Raw genomic sequence first — 19,745 nt, forward strand, 5'->3', positions numbered from 1 at the left:
CAAGAAATGCTGGACAGTCATATTGCCCCACGACGAATGAAGTTGCATGAACTAGTTGACATTGTAATCATATCAAAAGAACATGTCGGTTTTATATTGCATGAGCATTTGACTATGAAAAAGCCCTTTCAAAGTGAGTGCCGGGCTAGCTCACTGTTGACCAAAAACAAGAACGTCTTGATGATTCTGAGCGCAGTGTTTGGCCATGTTTAAATATAAAGAACCGAAATTTTTGCGTCGATATGAGGCGATGGATGAAACATGGATCCATCCATCTGAGGAATGATCAAGTTCAAGGACATGAGTAACCAATTCTCATGAACCTACATCTACGTGAAAGTAAATCATACGATCCATCTTCATTTTTCATTAATTTTCACCAAAGCAATTCACCGTGTTTCATTCAGCGTTCTTTCTTTTCTCTGACAAAGGAAAATAGTGTATGTATTACCCTGCTTTCTTGTCTTTTCGTACAAAGCAACGACCTCAGCCATCGTGTTTTTTATCGTTTGCATTAACTTTTTTCGATTTCTTTCCTCGAAACGATAAATTAAAGACAACAATAGTTGATAGGATGTATACGAGGTGGGGCAGAAAGCTATTGATTGCGTTAAGTTGTTTCTTACCGAATTCGTTGGGTGGAGAAGAAGTTATTTCTTTACCTGTAACAAAAAAGGATAATCGATTAGTTTTTTATCGTTCTCAATTATGTTTCATTGAAATTGAAAGAGTTTCAGTGAACTATCTTTTCATACGAGAGGTTTTAATCACAAATAGGGGCTGTATGAAAGATAAATAATGGAAATAGTGTTCGAAACGGTGGATAACTATCTTGAAATGAAATTTATTATAATGTAGGTTAATTTTTTCAATCCAAATATGAAATGGGTATGTGATTCGTAGAATATTGGCCACAAAATTCTTGCAGAATATCAATACACTAAAATACTTCGTTATATTTCCCATAGCTGCAGAAAATACAAATCTGAATAGTTGGAGTTCGGAATGATGATATTTATATACTTCATTGTCATTAAGAATAAATCTTGTGGGCAAAGCTTGTGAAAAATAAATACAAATGTGAATATGGAAATATAAAATGTGAATATAAAAACACCTATAAAAAGTAAAGTTGGAACATACACTATAGTTCAACGTCGAGATTTTGTATCAACATGGTTGTGTACAGACTTGTTTGAAAATATTATCAACACTTAAATTATAGATATATAAAACATATATACTTATATAATATTACATAAATAAACACACCCATTGCGCCAGACAATCAAACATTTATATCCAAACAAGAATATAACCAAAATCTTGTATAACCTATCAGCCAAAAATGTTTTTACACTTTTTGCCTGTCTTATATCTGAGGGCAAGTTATACAACATCTTGACTCCATTGTATTAAATAGAATTCCTGACCAAATTTGTTGAAGGAATTGGCAATTTCAACGCGGTGTAACGGGTGCTATAAGAATGGCATGAGGCCTCAAATAGGGAGATATATTTGTAAATGAGCCAAACCGATTCCAAAATTAACAAAGCACTGTTAACATCTTTTGCTCAACGAATTTGTATCCGTTTCTGCAGTACTAATACAGACAGAAGAGCTGATGAATTGCATACTCTCCAAATCGGTATTCCATAACGTAGGTGGGATTCAACGAGGACGTAATACACCGTTTTGATTCCCAAATTTATTGAAGTTACTCTCACTGCATAACATCCAGAACAAATTTTACTTCGAAGTTGTATGATATGTTCAATAAATTTGAGTTTATTGTCAATATGAATACCTAGAAATTTAGATTGGGTCTGGGCATATCTGTATGATAAAATGTTTGTTTTAATGATATCAAATTAGCATCATACCACTCCTTGATTTTTTTCATATCAGTAGATATTGCATTGTGTATATCATTTGAGTTTTTGTTGTTCCACAATATCGTCGTGTCATCAGCGAAAAGAGTGAAATTTCCAGAAACGCTCAAATTTGTGATGTCATTGACATATAATAAAAATAAGATGGGTCCTAAAAGTGATCCTGGTGGAACACCACACAAAATTGCTTTTTTTTTCTGAAAGTCCTGTTGATCTTATCATTCGATTCCTTCGTGAAAGGTAAGATTCAAACTATTTGGGAGTAATTTCTCTGCAGCCGTATTGGTGAATTTTTCTTAGCAGGATCTTATAATCAACACAATCAAACGCTTTAGAAATATCACAAAAGACCGCAGCTGCTAGGTAACCAAAATTAAACTCTGAATAAAGATCATAACGAAATGAAAAGATAGCATCGTGCGTATTTTTATTGCTTTAAAAACCAAACTGGCTTTCACTTAAGTACATTTGATGGAAGAACTTCATTATTATTCAGTGTTCCATAATCGTTGATGTACTCATTTGTGATAAATCACTTGTGATTTATCACACATTCATCTTTATTTGAACCTCAAACATCAAACGCTCTGCTTCATATCAGTTTAGACGCTTCACTGACATGCGCACATATCCCGTGACGTCACTCTGAAAAAAGAAAAATTTGCATGCAGAGAGTACAGACATAGAATCATCAACATTTCACCTTCACAAATTTTTGTCTCTGTCACTGTTTTTGTCCTACTTCAGTTTTTCCCGAAAAAAAAAACCATAGAAATTATTAGGAGAGGAAACAGAATAATATTCTGTTTTCGTAGTTCACTTTGAGCTATTTTGGTTTTCTCAAAAATCGCCCCCCTAAGACCGACAACTCTCAAAAGTCAAAACTTGTGCGAGCTGAGGACTAACGAGGTCTCGCCTTTTAACGTGTGATTCCTAGCACGGGTTGGACGATATGAAGTGAAAATCGATCGTCCGGCCTCGCGGCTTGAATCACCGGTTCACACAGCGGTCGATTGAGTGAGTGGAGTGAACCTCCCACTCCAACTCGACTAGCTACCGTCCCACCTTTTCGAAAAATTGACGGGATAAATCAACTTTTTCTCAGTTCCCTGCATTCAAAGAAATTATTTCAGTAGCCAAACTGACACACACTCTCTGGTGTCACAATTGTCAAATTGGCGGCGTAATAATGATCAGATATAACAGAACAATAACTAGGGAGTAATACAGGGTTTCAATCCCTTGAAACTCAATTTACATTTTTGATAGCGGAAAGAGGCGACATTTTATATACCCCCGAATGAATATCAAAACTGCCGCTGGAATTCACAAAGCCGAATGTAAAATGTAAACTTCAAATAGGGATTTTGCGGAAAAACAATTTGTTTCAAACCAGCTCTCTTTAAATATAGATTACTCGAACGAAATGCTCGCTCTGAAAAAAACGCACAATATCGTTTGTGCATTTCTCTTTTGTATTACTTCATAGAATGGTATTCTTGGGAAGAGATTGAACGGCAAATGAATTTTCCCTGCATCACATATCATAAGAGTTGTGTGTATTATATTCAATTCAACTGAATCCTATAGAGGGATTCAATTTTTGTGAAAGAAAATCATTAATTGACACTATAAGTGAGTACTCAATATATTCAGATATTGTACATGGAATTTCCCAGATAAAATTTGGTACCAAAGTACCAAAGCTTGGTCGGATTGTTGGCCCTTGACTTTATTTCGCTTGATGAATGAGGTCAGGCCTCAAGAACTGAAATGAAGTGGGGTATTGACCTCACTAAAGTCACTTCTCTATTCAATTAGATCACTCCACAAAGACAAACTGGTGATAACCCTCAAGTTGCTGGTGATAACCTCGAACTGCCTTCGGTAGTCTTGATTCCTAGTAGAGTTGATGAGATTATGCGGGAGAAAAAAATACCCAGTGCAAATAGCTATTGGTTCACAGATGGATCAAAAACACCTCAAGGTTCTGATACACAGTCTCAGACCTAGAATAGCCTAGACCTAGAACCTGCAGACCATATTTCGAACAGAAATATACGCCAATCAGTTGTTGGTGGAGAGAGTGGCGAATATAAATTTCAGACATGAATTGAAAAACGCCAAGCGGCTTCAGAAGTACTTCAGCCTCATGAAAAACGTTCAATTTGATATGGCGAAGCCTATCAAGATTGACCCACTCCAAAGTATTTATACGCCATTGAATTGTTGGTATAGAAATTGGCGAACATGAATCTCATGAATCTCGGTGGCATAAATACTTTGATAACTAAAGTAAATAGAAATATTGAATGAAGACAACATCTTTTAGTAAATTTTCACCAATGACGTTTGGTCCACAAGATTCTCTGAGAGAAATCTGCAGTACTTTCAGGACCAATGTGTAAGCATATTATTGCAAAAGTACTGTGAGAATTTTGAACTACTTGGTGCACTCCAAGCAATGTTATTTGCGCTTTCCGGTTCTAAGTTGATCAAATATCTAATTACACTCATTATTCAAACTTTCAGAGGTCCTCTTCGTAAATACTACTGCGCGTTTTGGATGTGCTAATGTTCAGCCTTTTTTTCTTGTCTCATGATGATGAACGTTTTTATTGCTACTATTAGCAACCATACTAAAAAACTGCAGTAGCAAATGGCATCGTTTGTTTTCCATGTTGAAAAACGATGTAATAGCACCCTTCCACGTAAGCATATAATAGGACCAGTCAGTAAGAGAGAAAATGAAAACGTAAATAGAACTTTTGAGGAGAAACTGGTTAGGTTAGGTTCAAAGTGAGTGAATCTAATCGACCCTACACTGCAACCCGCAAGGGTTTATTGAGGCTCACACCTATTCACACTCAACCAAATAAATCCAGCTTGTTAACAAAGTTTGTATGGTGAGTGGTCTTTCAGGTCAGATAGTAAGACTACGACTCTGCCGAGCTCTGAAACCCCTGATTCAGTCCCCAGCGGGCAGGCACAAAGTATGTGCTCTGCTATTTCATCATTTTCCCAACAGAAGCGGCACACACTGTCTTCCGACAGTCCAAATCTCTGCATATGATGATTAAAATGGCGGTGACCTGTCAGAAGGCCTGTTAGAGATCGCAGTTCATTCCTACTGTAGTCCAACAACTGTTTGGTATCAAGCTTCGAAGGGTGAATAAACGCCTTGGAGTGTGCCAATCCTGGAAGATTCTGCCAGGAGTCCATGAATCTTCTTGCCATCCAGGTGTTCAATGTTTGTTTGGCAAAGCCTAAAGCGATGCCAATGACATTCTGGTCCGATGAAGCTAATTGCAGCACCTTCCTTTGCAAGAGAGTTAGCAGCCTCATTGCCTTCCAGGCCAGTATGGCCAGTAATCCAGACCAGAGACAATCTGTTGTCTTTCTATCGAGGAGAATCATTTTTGGCAATTTGCTACCAATATAGACGTTGCTCGCTAGAAGCCAAGAGCTTCCAATGGCGCTTGAATGCCCGAGAATATTTTTATTGACTTGTGTATGAGGTTGGATTCTTCCAATCTCTCCGCGCACAATTCAATAGCGTAAATTTCCGCTTAAAATGCAGTCGCATAGGTCCCTAGGTAGGTTGATATCTCTGTCTTGGGTCTTCGACTGAAAACACCTGCACCAGAAATGGTAGGTGTTTTTGATCCATCTGTGAACCAACAACTATCTGCTCTTAGTTGACAGTTGGATGCATGAAGTCAGAGGTCATTTCCAGCAGTCTGTTGCACGCTGCATTGAATTGATTCGTGCAATTGACGATGTGCACAAGTCTGTATGCAGTCCATCTAGTCTCTCTCTTCAGACAAGCCTGTCCCTGTAAGCCAGAGAGCTTCTCTGGGGTCGCTTTCTATAAAGCCTTCGGCCACCAGGCACCTGTCACCATGAGTGATCATTGGTCTGACAATCATCATATAAATCCAATGGATTTGTTTGGGACCTAAACCCAAAGTTTTACCATGAATCCTTCGACAAGTCCATAGGAACAGTCTGGCTTTGTGTAAAACTTTGTCCAAGTGAGCGTTCCAGGTGAGTCTTTCATCAAGGACAATGTCAAGATATTTCACCTCCGTTCCAAATGGAATAACCTCACTATTGAAGAAAAGTGACGTTAGATCGTCCAATTTTCTCCTCCTTGTGAAGGGGATTAGGGAGTGACATCAAAGGCGATCCAGATTTGCTCAAAAATATCATAACTGGTGACGAAACATAGGTATATGATTATGATATCGAAATCAAGGTAAGGCCTCGTTAGTCCTTAGTTCGCACACGTTCCTCAACTTCTGAGAGTTGTCGTTCGTATGAGGGCGACATCTGATTAACGGAAAAACAGATTTTTTAGATTTTTTTCAATCGTGCCACTGGAAGAGCCCATGAAAGCCATGTGAGCCAATGTCTTGTCCAAAAACAACAACGTTATCATGCCTCAGCCATAGTATTCACCAGATGTGCCCCCCTGTGACTTTTTCCTCTTCCCAAGATAGAAGAGACCCATGAAAGGGCAGCGTTTCGCGACCATTGAGGAGATAAAATTTGAATCGCTGAGTGGGTTCAAATACATACCAAAAACTGGATAACATAACAAAATGCTGACACATTTTGCCAGAAATGCTTTCATTTTCACATTCATCGATATTTCCATTCATATCAGCTAACAAAGTAGAATTTGAAAGTTATCTCATTAAGAAAATGACACCCATTTATGTAATGGCATTCAACCTCCTATCACCAACGAAAAGCTTAATATCACATCATTTCTCACGTCTCCACGATTTCCGTTCCCGTCTCCTGTTTCGTTCTATGAGACGTTCAACAGAAACTTTCGCAATACCGATTCGCGAGTAGATTCACGTTTCACGGACGATCAGTCACATTGTTTTTACAACCTCGGATTCGAAATTAAGACGGGACTCCGGCATCACCCGCCCTATTGAATAAAACTTTAAAGGGCGTCCGGGCTCACATAAAAGGACGTGATTAAAGACTAACAAACCGAACAAATGAACGTTTATTTATTCAATGATCCAGTGAATTTGAACGAGTGTCGCGGTGGATGTTCCGGGGGGATTTCTTGATGCGGATCATTCAAATGAGGAAGGGGAGCGTGTACCTGATGAAACATGTTTTTTATTGTATCATATTATGGATGAGGTATGTTTAAAGGCGGTACGGGTTTCTCATTACTCTTGCTCAGAATAGGGATGGCAGCTAGCTAATAGGAAAACATTGCTGGGTCATGGCTGGGTCCAAACTGATCGCTTCCATATGAGCAATTCGTGAAAAGGCATTCTATACTTGAATTATATATTAAAGTATAAGAATTGAAAGTGGGATTTTGATCATGCCATAAAATTGTAGTGTAGTCAGCGAATAGTGTGAACTCTCCTTTAATATTAATAGATGTCAGATCATTTATATACAAAAGAAATGATAGTGGACCTAGAACTGAGCTTTGTGGAACTTCACAGTTTATTTTTCCTTCTTCAGAATAATTAGTCGTTTTAACAATCGGACTCTGCTCAGATAAATAAGATTCAAACCAATTGAGACTTACACCTCTTATACCATATTGTTGTAATTTCCGAAGCAGTGTATCATGACTAACACAGACAAACGCTTTGGATATATCACAGAACACAGCAGCTGCAATCTCTCCATCATTTAATTGGTTATATAGACTGTACAATAATGAAAAAATGGCATCATGAGTGTTTTTTCTACTCTGGAATCCAAACTGACATTTTTTTAATATCTGGTTTCTCTGCAATAACATTTCCTACCAAGCTTACTATAATATCTATAAGAGAATAAACATAACGTTTATGAAGGATTTCAAAGAAATCTAGTTCACTCAAAGATCCAAAAAGTCTGATGATGAAGCAACTGAAACATGGAGTGCATCGTTAATGAATCAACAGAAAAAAACATAGAAAAACCAATTGAATCTACTCTATTCTTGGAAACAATTGATGATTATGGCTGTTCAGATTCTGAGTCTTTGACAAGCGGAGAAAAAATGGTATCAGAGACAGAGCTTTCCGGAGTCATACAATAATTCAAAGGAATAAGAAATATAAATAATTAGGCATAGAGAATATGTAGAAGGAAATCATCTACTTATTTGTGTCAGTTCCTCCTAGGTTAGATGGACTACATATAGACTTGTACACATTGCCAATTGCACAAATCAATTCAATGCAGAGTGTAACAGACTGATGGTTGACACTGGAATTCACAGCATTTTGGAAATGACCTCTGACTTTATGCCTCCAACTGTCAACTACGAACTGCCTTATAAAGTACTGTTCCCGAGTAGAAAGGACTGGATCCTCCAGGAAAAAGAAATTTCAAGAGCAGATAGTTGTTGGTTCACAGATGGATCAAAAACACCTTCCGGTTCTGGTGCAGGTGTTTTTAGTTGCAGACCCAGGACAGAGATAGCTACCTGCCTAGGAACTTATGTGATTGTATTTCAAGCTGAAATTTACGCTATTGAATTGTATTGTGCGGAGAAATCGGAAAAATTCAATCTCATACAAAAGTCAATAAAATATTCTCGGACAGTCAAGCGGCGTTGGAGGATCTTGGCTCCTACAGAGCAATGTTCAAATTGGTAGCAATTTGCCAAATACGACTCTTCTCGATAGAAAGACTCAACAGATTGTCTTTGGTCTGGATTACTGGCTATACTGGCCTGAAAAGCAATGCGGCTGCTGACTCCCTTGCAAAGGAGGGTGCTGCATCGCTTTAGGCTTTGCCAAACAAACATTGAACACCTGGATGGCAAGAAGATTTATGGACCTCTGGCAGAATCTGCCAGGATCGGCTCACTCCAAGGCCTTCATTCACCCTCGAAGCTTAATACCAAACAGTTGTTGGACTACAGTAGGGATGAACTACGATGTCTAACAGGCCTTCTCACAAGTCACTGTCATTCGAATCATCATATGCAGAGACTCGGACTGTCGGAAGGGAGTGTGTGTGGCATCTATTCAGAAAATGATGAAACAGCAGAGCATATACTTTGTGCCTGCCCCGCGGGACCGCATCAAGTTTATAAAGTTCGGCAGAGACGTACTCTTACCATTTGACCTGAAAGACCACCCACAAACTAATTAGCTTCATTAAGAAGCTGGGTTTATTCGGTCGAGTGCAGGTTGCGGTGGAGGATCAAATAGACCCACTCACTTTGGACTTGACCTAATCTAACCTAGATTATTTCAAGTTATCACTTCTACAGGGTCGGGCGTCCAGAGACGAACACATTTTTTTAATCACTGAAATGCCTGTATTTCTAAGAGTCCTTAGGCAGAGTGGTTTCATTTATTGTGCGTGTGATGGTCAGTTATTAATCGAGTGACAACAACTTGAAGTTGTTGTTTCTAGGGTTGATCAGATTTCTATTGTGGTTCATAATTATTCCAGAAAAATCCTCATGTTTGCAGGTATTATGTTCCCCCCGTTGCCATTTGACTTTCACTAATCGCTCCCCCGTTCTCTGCTATTTCGCAATGTGATCGGATCCATGATATTCTCAAGTTGATTCTGTTGTAGATTTTGGTATTGTTTTCAGATTCTGTGATTGTGAGGACTAATAAAAATCTGTGAGCCATTCATCAATTTACGTCACGAATTGAACGTATTGTCGTTAAGTGACCACCGGAATAGTCAACAGCCGTTTTGCAACGACGATACGATGATGAGATCACTACGTAATGGCCTGGCCGGAATACTAACTACATAACAGATTGTCCGGAATGGAAAATCTAAGCGAGTCGGACTTCATAATGGCCGGTCGGAGAGCCAGTCGAAGAATTTCGTAATCGAATCATCGACAATCTCTGCTCTACAACGTTGGATTTATTGGTAGAGCGAAGGTCCTGTTGAAAGATGTTTGCAGGAGACAAGAAAAGTGTTCCCTTGTATATGCGCTTTTGTAGGCTGTCGAATATATAGGAAGTGATTTAAATTTCCAGACCAGTGGAATTATACTCAACCAAAGGTGCAGCCTAGAGTTGATTTCGGAACCCATGAGATATTTGTTTTTTTTTCGAAGATTTTAGCAGGGAAAGGTATCGGAAATATAAAAACTATATTGAAATCCATTACATTTTGGAATCAGTGTTTTTATTCATTCACATCTTGGAAATAAATCACTAAGAACTACTAGTTGAACGAATGTGATTTATTATAGTGATTTCAAATGTCGTTCAAACAATTGACAAGGTTGAAGTTTACTAGTTTGAAATCTAAGAATGAAACAAATTGAATTAGAATGAATAGCTAAAATATCAATTAAATAAGGCAATGATGGGTGAAATGAAAATACAATAAAAGGAATGGAATATTCAATATGAAACTGACCACAGAGTAAAAAAAAAATGAAAAGAAATACAAATAGAAAGTAAGCAAAAAAATAGATAAGCAATTTAAGGATTGAACAAATTAAAAAAAACAAAAAAATGTTTCAAACCACCTTCATAACGAAGGAGGTAGTTCATAACGAATTGCCATTCTTAGACGTATTGGTGAAGAGGAGTGGCACTAAGTAAAAAACTTCACTCACATGGTGAGTATCTGGATCCAACCACCATCAATCTATCAAAAGAGGAATCATCAAGATTCTAGTGGTTTCGGGCTCTGAAATAAGAAGGAAGATTTCAAGAAGGAACTGGGCATTATCAGAAAAGATCTTCAACGGAATGGTTACTCCAAAGAGAAGGTGGAACAGACTTTGGCTAGAAGACAGCAAGAGCCCCGGAAAGGAGAGGAGCCGTCACAACCAGTGCTTGCCCTTCCCTACGTTAGAGCATTATGAGAAAGGATAAGAAGAATTTGGTCCAAGTAAAGTATCAGAACCTGCTTCAGATCCGGAAACACCATCCGTACCAGTCTCACGAAAACTAGGCCAAGAATTGCCTTTACCGGATACCCTGTGAGTGCGGCAAATCATATATCGATGTCGAGCACAAAAGAAATACATAGCCACAAGAAACCAGCAAATCGGGCATAGCAGAGCATGTTTTGACTCATCAACATAACATCAAGTGGTCCCAAGCTGAGATAAACCACAGGGAAAAAGACTGGTTCCAGAGGAAGTTCAAAGAAACTGCATACATTGAATTTTCATGACTAGTAAAATTTACCATGGAACATTGTCAACTACTTCCAAACAAATTCACAAGGGTGAGAAGAGACTTTCAATAAATCTGAAAAACAAATCATGAAATTATAAAACAACAACAAAAATTAATTGTCGCTCCGGGGCAACTTCATTGATTTCAGTGGCACATTTGCTTTTTCAGCTGCAGGAAAACCCGGAAAAACCTGCAGCACAACATCATCTGAAGATCTTGATCTGCCAATAGCCTCTCTCTCTCCCTCTCTCTCATAAAACAAAATGTTGGGTATCTCCAGAGGCTCCACAATAAGAAACTGATAAATAACGTCATAATAACGTCATTCAAAATGAATAAAGCATACAGTGCAGGATTCTTCACTAAAGTTAATCTGCATATGCTGTTGGCAACATAACTGCCGAACTCGATTTCCAATCATTGAAAATCGAAATCCTTCAGAGCCTCATTCCTCGAACTAGGTTGAAGAGAACGACTAACAATAAGTTTTTCATCACCCCATCTGCCTGTGAACGAGGTAACCAACCTCATATCCGAAATTTGCCCAATTCCTCGTATAAGGAAGAAAACTTCATAAATTGGATTGAAAAATAAATTGAATTGAATTGAAATTGAGTGGACATACTATACATACATACTTGAAGACTGGCTGTAAATCAAATCATCTAAAAGGACGATTCGGTCGGCCTAACCTACACTGTAGATTAATGGACTGAGACCTATCGTAAAACAACTACTTTCCTGGCTTATACCGCGATGGGGGTTGGATATAATCCAACTTCCTGAACTGAACGAATTATTTTTTTAGATAATTTGATTTTTATTACTCATTATTGAGTGGGAGACTTATTTGGGTGGAAGAGTAATATGACTTGCCCAATTCAGAAATTCCTGAATATTTCATAAATCTCAAAAATTTTCATCTACGCGTTTACTCTCCGTATGAAAGTCCGTTGAATTCTCTACAGGGTATTTATTTACTTTCCAGTGATATCATAGTAATTGTGTTTGCCTTGCCTTGGACGACTTGACGGATGAATAAATTATACGGTATCAAACGTGAAGCCCACGTTACAATTCAGAAAATTATACAGTGCGTACGCAGCGATTTGCCACAGCGCCTTTTGATTAAAATCCTCCTTCGTTGATTAGATAGTGCGGCAGCGAATTGCGTAAGTGTGAATTACGAAGTTGGTTATCTTTAAGATGCGTATTTACACACGTGTTTCTATTTGTCGATGTTTAGTTGGGGAAACTTTCACATCGAGACAATGACATGTGGAAAATCATACTAAACGGAGGTGAACTTTCCCAGTTAGTTTTCATTACTATTTTGTGGACCTTTTCTACAATAGCCTGTGAAAGTTAGCTCTAATTGCTGAAGATATTGGGGATGGTCAATGTGCGAGTAGGACCACTTCTATGGATTTTATAACATACAATGTCAGTTCCATTTATTGAAAATTTCAATCCATATCATGATAACCTCAGTGTTACCTGATCAGAGTATTTTTTAATCATTTGAAAATGATTTGACCTTCACTGAGATAACTAAAACAGTGGTAAACTTAGCAGTTAGTTACCAAGTTATCAATCAACCCAATGCATCTAGGTGACTAATTTTTTGCCAAAAAATTCAAGTTAACGCCAAAGATTAGAAAAGATCGATTATATTTTAGAAAAATACTGTACTAGCAAGATTATCCTTTGTGGTGACTATAATATACCTGACGCATTTTGGTTTGAAGGAGAGCTTGGTCTGAATGTTGATTGTCCAGTTTCCGTAATTCATATCAAATCAATAAAATTAGAAATTCAAGAAATGTTTACCTAGATTTTTCAAAATACATTACATCATTCTTCGGTATGTTTTGATTTAAAATATAATACAAAAAAATATCTAAAATATGATGAATACTCTCATGACTTTGTAAATGGAGATTATATAGGCTTATATGATTTATTGGCAAGTATCAATTGGGATACCGAAACACTGAATGATGAGAATTTGAATATTGCAGTTACAAATTTTTACAATATTCTCTATACAGCTCTGGAGTGCTGTGTTCAACTAAAAAATTATAAACCTTTTACTCTCCCAGTATCGTTCAATTCTGAGCTGAAAACATCAGTTTTCAAGAAGAAATCGGTTCACAGAGAATACCAAAATGTAAATTTTTATCAATATGGAGAATTTTGTTATTTGAAATATAGTGGAAAGCTTTGAGAACCACCTGCCATAAAGCATATATGAATAAAATAGAGAATAACATCAACAATAATCCTAGAAGCTCTCGGAATTATATTATTAATGAAAAAATCACACTCCTCATCATCTAAAATGTATTATGATGACTCCGTCAGCGAAAATAGCAATGATATTGTGAACCTTTCTGCAGAATATTTCTCATCAGTATTGAAACAGTCAACTAAATTCCAGAATATAAATTCAGTATGACGGTTGATACATGTAGTAATAGCGTTGATATTGAAGAAATAATCGATCTACTCATGTCGTTATCTATGAAGTTGTCTACGGGTCTTGATGGAATTCCGCTATTCCTGATCAAAAAATGTATTTTCACCCTGGTGAAACCAATTCACATGATATTCAATATTTCTTTGAAATCGTCCATCTCTCCAGAGCATTGGAAAAACAGTTTTATGATACCTATTTATAAAAGTGGATACATAATGATATAAAAAATTATCGAGTAGTCTATAATCAATCAGAATTACCTAAATTGTTGGACAGCCTAATTACAAAAAGCTAACATGGGATTGTATACATGTGATCCTTAATCAACAACATGGATTCAGTAGTGGTAGATCTACCAGCACAAATCTGCTCATTTATCAACACTGTATAATAAATGCCTTCGAAAATAGACACCAGGTGGATTCTATTCACACAGATTTTTCAAAGGCATTCGACCGAGTAAACCACAATTTGTTGTTGCATAAACTAAACGCTTTAGGTATCCAAGAAAACATTCTGAAATGGATTGAAAATTATTTTGCCAGCAGAGTTCAATTCGTGAAATATGGTAACTCAGTATCTTCCTCAATCACAGTTTCATCGGGTGTACACCTGGGTTCTCATTTAGGGCCATTGCTTTTCAAACTATTTGTAAATGACTCAAAAGATGTTATTCTTTATAGTGAATTTCTTTTGTTTGCTGATGACCTGAAGATGTTTTAAGTTATTTGTGACTCAACAGTACGATTTATTTAACTTTGTTCGCTGATGAGATATAAATCTACTGCAATTAAATATAGACAAATGTCGAAAATTTACTTTTTTTCGAAACAAAAATCCCATTAACCGGCGATATAAAATCAATCAATCAGAACTGAAAACAACAAACACAATCAGAGATATAGGAATCACGCTCGACCCAAAAATGTTATTTAACATCCATATTGCAAACATCACTTCTGAAGCACTGAAAATTTTAGGTTTCATTCTTAGATCTGCAAATGAATTATTTCTCACTTCAATAAAAATCATATATTGTTCAATTGTTAGGTCAATAATCGAATACAATTCCACAATTTAGTGCCCTTCATATCATGTGGATATTGATATGTTCGAAAGTGTTCAAAATGAGTTTTCAAGGTAATCTGCATATAAACTGGGATATCATACTGGTGAATATGACTTTTAAATTATATTGGACATTCTTAACTTGAATACTCTGGCTCATAGAAGATTAGAATCAGATCTTGAACTAATTCATAAATTTGAATGTGAATTCAAGGGGAACAAGAAATTCGGAAATCTTCAAAGTACCCTTTTGTTGAACCAACTATGTCCGGAATGAATCTGTTGGTAGAATTTTGAGACTTACAAACACATACAATGCAGATTTAGAATTTTTTAATTCTTCTTTGGAAACATTTAAAAACACTGTGTGAATATTGTAATTGATTAACTTATTTTTACGATTTTATGTTTTATTTTATATATTTTTTCTTTAAACCTCCAAAAATTGGAATAATTGGAAAGAATTTGGCGAAGGCTTTGGGATGAATCAGTCTAATACTATAGCTTAGCAAGGAACTGACGTCAATGTGGGAAAAAACTTGTAGTGGTCAAACACTAGGTTTTGAGGACTATGAGTTTTCCACAATGTTGTATATGAAGATGGAGAAGTGAAAACAAAACAGTTTTTTTCAAGAAATATCAAGGAACTGGTTTTGGCAGTTTGATTCCGGAATATCATTTATTTCTACTCGAATAATGATTCATGATTGGTTCAAAAAGTTGTACATTCAAGGCTAAACCATGACAACTCTTTTCGGAAGAGTGTATGTTGCTTTTTACTCCATATCTTAACCACGTAACGCCTTGTATAACTCCATTGATAATAATTGATAACAACTCCACTCTAATCCTCTGCCGGCTGTAAAATCTAACGAAGGTAATTCCGCCAGAGGGCATAGAACAGCAATGAATAACCAGCGAGAGAGAGAGATATTAGTTGAATCTCGGTTAAACAAAACTGTCGTTTAACGTAATGTATCATTTAATTGGTACGGATGGGCCCCGCGTATAATTTTCCGGATCTGCTCCGGGCTGACAAATTAACCGGTTTAATTTACTTCTGATCGCGATAGTAAGTTGACATGTTGTGTTATTAATTGGAAGGGACGCGATTTGTCTTCCTCGCTTTTGATTAGTGACGTATCGCTGATTGTTTGATTTGGAATAATCGATTTTACACTTTCGATCTATAGTAACTTATTCATCTATTTGAATAGATGAAATGTAATTGAAATTGCACTGGAATGAAGGACTTGAGGAAAGAATAATATAATAACAAACTTCTACACTTTTTGATTAGTAATAACAGATCATCTGACTATAAAAATGGATTGACAAAACGAATAATAGTATGCAAAACCAAAAAAAAACACGCTTTATCAGCAACACAAACTGGAGAATGAAAATTAATTCGAAACTTATTTAAGATTTTGTTCAACATCGATAGTCCTATGGCTCGTTGTAACTAATGACTTTCAATAAGTCTGAAATCTGAATACATCTATAACAAAAAAGTATATTTTGTCGTAAAAGAGCGTGGAATGCTTCAAATTGTTTTTTATGGCTCCAATCTGGCAAAAATCTTCTAACTAAGTATTTATAACAATATATTTTCAGTACCCCACGCTTTTCTTCAACGAAATCAATTCATTCTGATTTCCGACTCTTTGAAAATCATTAGTTACATCAAGCCATAGGACTTATTATCGATGTTGAACGCAATTTTCAATTAGATTCGAATTATTTTTGATTTTTCAGTTTGTGTTGCTAATAAAGCGTATTTTTTAGGTTTTAGAAAAATCTTGTATCAACGTTTTGTTCATCAGTAATGCTATCGCCACTACCATAAAACAAGCCGTAAAGAAGTACTTCTAGGATCTTTAGTTCTTCAGGAAAATGTTCTCCCTGTTTGACCAATATACAGTGATGGGCAAGAGCCAAAAATCAGCTTGTGTTTGAATGATTATGGTGTGCTTTATGAAGTTGTAAACACTGTATAGTGAAATATTTTGAGAAAGCAGCGTTTAGAAACTTTCTTGTTGAACATAATTTTGATTCGTCAAATGATTTGTTTTGTTTTGCTTCGATACGTTACGTTTCATTATTCAGTGAATTCTTTGTTGTTCAATGGGAAACAATATGTGTCCAGAAATTTCCATGTTCGACTTGTATTAGTTTCATATAAAGAATGCAAGAAATAATATTCAAAAAAATTACCTTGTGCTTTGACGGCTAGGAAAAGAACACCAAATAGGCCTGCAGCTACATGGATCCCAGTCTTCATGTTGGGGCTTGGAAATCGTGTAGTTCTAATTGATAAAACTGGGTTTTGTTATATCAGAGCTATGCACATGTTAGCTCAGCTCTGCCGGACAAACAAATCGTGTCAATTTTTATTGGGGCGTGTCGTTCCTCTAATAACTGTTAATGCTGGTTTCCATCAATTAAAATAATACGCACAGATGTCGTCGTGTTTCAGTAGGCTATGCTTAAAAACACATGACAGGGATTTATAGGTCAAAACAAACTGATGAAGGCGAAAAAATCCGCTAATATTCCAAAATAATGAATTAAGTTTAGTGTTACTCAGAATGAAAAATGAATCCTAGTAAAACTGAATTATACCTATGTACTTTTATCTATATTCGTGTTTTGATTTTCTGATTGATTCGGCTGTTGCTTGATTAAGATTCATAGTAATTTTATAACTAGATAAAGCTACTGTGTCAGCGAAACATCTTGTGTTATATAGTTTTCAAATAAAGTTAGTGAAGATCAAATGGTGAGGTGTAGTTTTTGAATTCATGTTTTAATGTTGTTCTCGTATTCAATTCACGGTTTTACTGAAAGCTCAACATGGAATGTGTTCATATGGAAGTGGCTACTAGTTGATTTCATTGGAGTTGTCAAATTATCGAATTACACATTTTGTTGGAAATCCACATGGAACTATTTCCTAATAATAATAATAATCAACTTCTTCAGCTGAACGTTTCGATATTCAAATGGCTAGACTCAAAGCTGTTATGTCCAAAGAATCTGGTGCCTGGCTGAATGCTCTTTCCATGGCTTCTTTGGGTGCCCTCTTTGATGATGCATCTTTTAGGATCTCGATAGGTCTTCGGTTAGGTTCTTTAATTTGTGTTAGTCATAAATGCAGATGTGGATCCACTGTAGAAGAAAATGGTTACCATGGCCTAAGTTGTAAATTTAGTTCTGGCAGATTTTCAAGACATCATTCCATTAATGATCTTATGAAAAGAGCTCTAGCCACTGCAGAAGTTCCTTCAGTTCTTGAACCCCTTGGTGTTAGTCGAGATGATGGTATGCGTCCAGACGGTATAAGTCTAATTTCTTGGAAATTTGGAAAACCTCTGGTTTGGGATTTCACCTGCGTGGATACAGTTTCACACCTTGCCGCTACGTCTAATTCCACTGGTGCAGCTGCTATGATTGCAGGAAAATCAAAATTTTGGAAATACTACACTTTGCTAGATTCTTACTGTTTCTTTCCTGTTGTTATTGAAACCTTTGGTGTTTTTGGATCTCATTCTTATGAATTGTTGAAAGAAATTGGTAGAAGAATGATGAATTCTACCAATGACAACCGAGCCTATTCATTTTTAATTCAAAGAATCAGTATCGCCATTCAAAGGAGTAATGCCACATCGATATTGGGTACTCTTCCGTCTACTCAAAAATCAGATGAAATATTCCTGAACCCACAAATCAAATCAAAATTTCCTATGAACAACGCAAAATGGAGTCAGCAAATTGATCATTGCCCAATTGTCTCAGAAGAAGCAGAGGAAACTAAACAAGTTCTGGAATTGTCTTTCTTTCAAAAATTCTAAAAAACCACCATGAGCATTCCTGATTCAATTTCAAGAAATTTAACTTCAAATTCCTCATTTCGTTGGTCCAATAATGGGATGAAATGAAAACAGCGGTGGCGAACGTATCACCAACAGCTACAACACAATTGAATCAGTAATACATTTCTCAGTCAAAACCCTTGGGCTTAATGGTTTGAAAAATATTGGCAGCACCTGTTTCATTAACAGTGCAATCCAATGTTCATCAAATACGAGATGGTTACTGGAATATTTGGAAAAAGATGAGTACATGAAAGATATCAATACTAATATTTCTAATACGGAAGGTGCTTTAGTCAAAACTTCCGCACAAGTTATCAAGGAATTGTGGTCAGAAGATTCATCTGATAGAGCAGTGAACACAGTCTCCTCAAAAAGTCAGATTCAGAGTTTTGCCCCTCGATTCATGGGTCATGCGCATCAGACGCCCATGAGTTCCTTCGTTATCTTTTAGAAGGTCTACATGATGACGTAAATTGAATCATTGAGAAACCCAAACCGACCTCAACGGAGATTAATAAAAATTTGAGCGATAGCGAAAAAGCGCGAAAGTCATGGCTGATTTATTTGAGTACATTGATTGTAGATAATTTTGTCGGTCAATAAAAATCCTCGATGAAGTGCACACATTGTGGAGACTCATCTGTGACCTTCGATCCTTTCTGGGATTTGTCACACCCCATACCACAAAGAACTGGCCAATTGAATTTATTACCGTGCTTGGATTTCTTCACAAGAGAGGAAACTTTCGATGGACATGAAAAACCGACGTGTTCAAGTTGCAAGGAAAGAAGAAAATGCACAGTCTCTATCGATCCATAAGTTTCCCCGTATTTTCGTCATTCATTTTAAAAGATTTTCGCAAACAGAAAGATTTAGAGGCATGTTAAATGTTGCCATCGAATTTCCTCTAGATGGATTAGACATGAACAATTATGCGAAAAATGTGACTCCTTGTCGTTATAATCTATATGCACTTTCGAATCACAGTGGATCTACCGACAGCGGACATTATACAGCATTCTACAGACATCCTTGTACTGACACATGTCACCAATTTCACCAAACTCGCTTGTGAGTGGAGATGCATACATCCTCTTTTATGAGAAGGTGGAAGCAAGTTCGCACCTTTGAGCGTTTCGAAATGTTATTTTTGTACTGTTGTTCTCAATGTTATAATGAGTTATGTTATATTATATGTTAATTCACGACTTAAAAAAAAATCCTTGGTACGAGAATAATAATTCTTAGGATTTTTCCATAATTGCTTCCACTC

The 19,745-nt window shown here is 36.6% G+C and overlaps 1 protein-coding gene across 28 annotated transcripts in view; it reads right to left on the reverse strand.

Annotated features, from left to right (window-relative positions):
• The window catches only part of LOC111513366 (basement membrane-specific heparan sulfate proteoglycan core protein), a 471,092-nt gene that overhangs the window by 158,958 nt on the left and 292,389 nt on the right, over positions 1-19,745 (reverse strand). For 4 of the 28 annotated variants that reach the window (XM_074169304.1, XM_074169303.1, XM_074169305.1 and 1 more), the window contains exon 2: positions 16,812-16,959. The exons of the other annotated variants lie outside the window; for them this stretch is intronic. In XM_074169304.1, the coding sequence (XP_074025405.1) occupies positions 16,812-16,878 (67 nt within the window). In that variant the 5' untranslated portion in view covers positions 16,879-16,959. The remainder of the gene's footprint in view (positions 1-16,811; positions 16,960-19,745) is intronic. 28 annotated transcript variants of the gene reach the window in all.

Source organism: Leptinotarsa decemlineata, unplaced genomic scaffold, assembly GCF_025532065.1.
Source record: "Leptinotarsa decemlineata unplaced genomic scaffold, Ldec_3_MD MMD2_P_RNA_scaffold_5, whole genome shotgun sequence".
Lineage (NCBI taxonomy): Eukaryota > Metazoa > Arthropoda > Insecta > Coleoptera > Chrysomelidae > Leptinotarsa > Leptinotarsa decemlineata.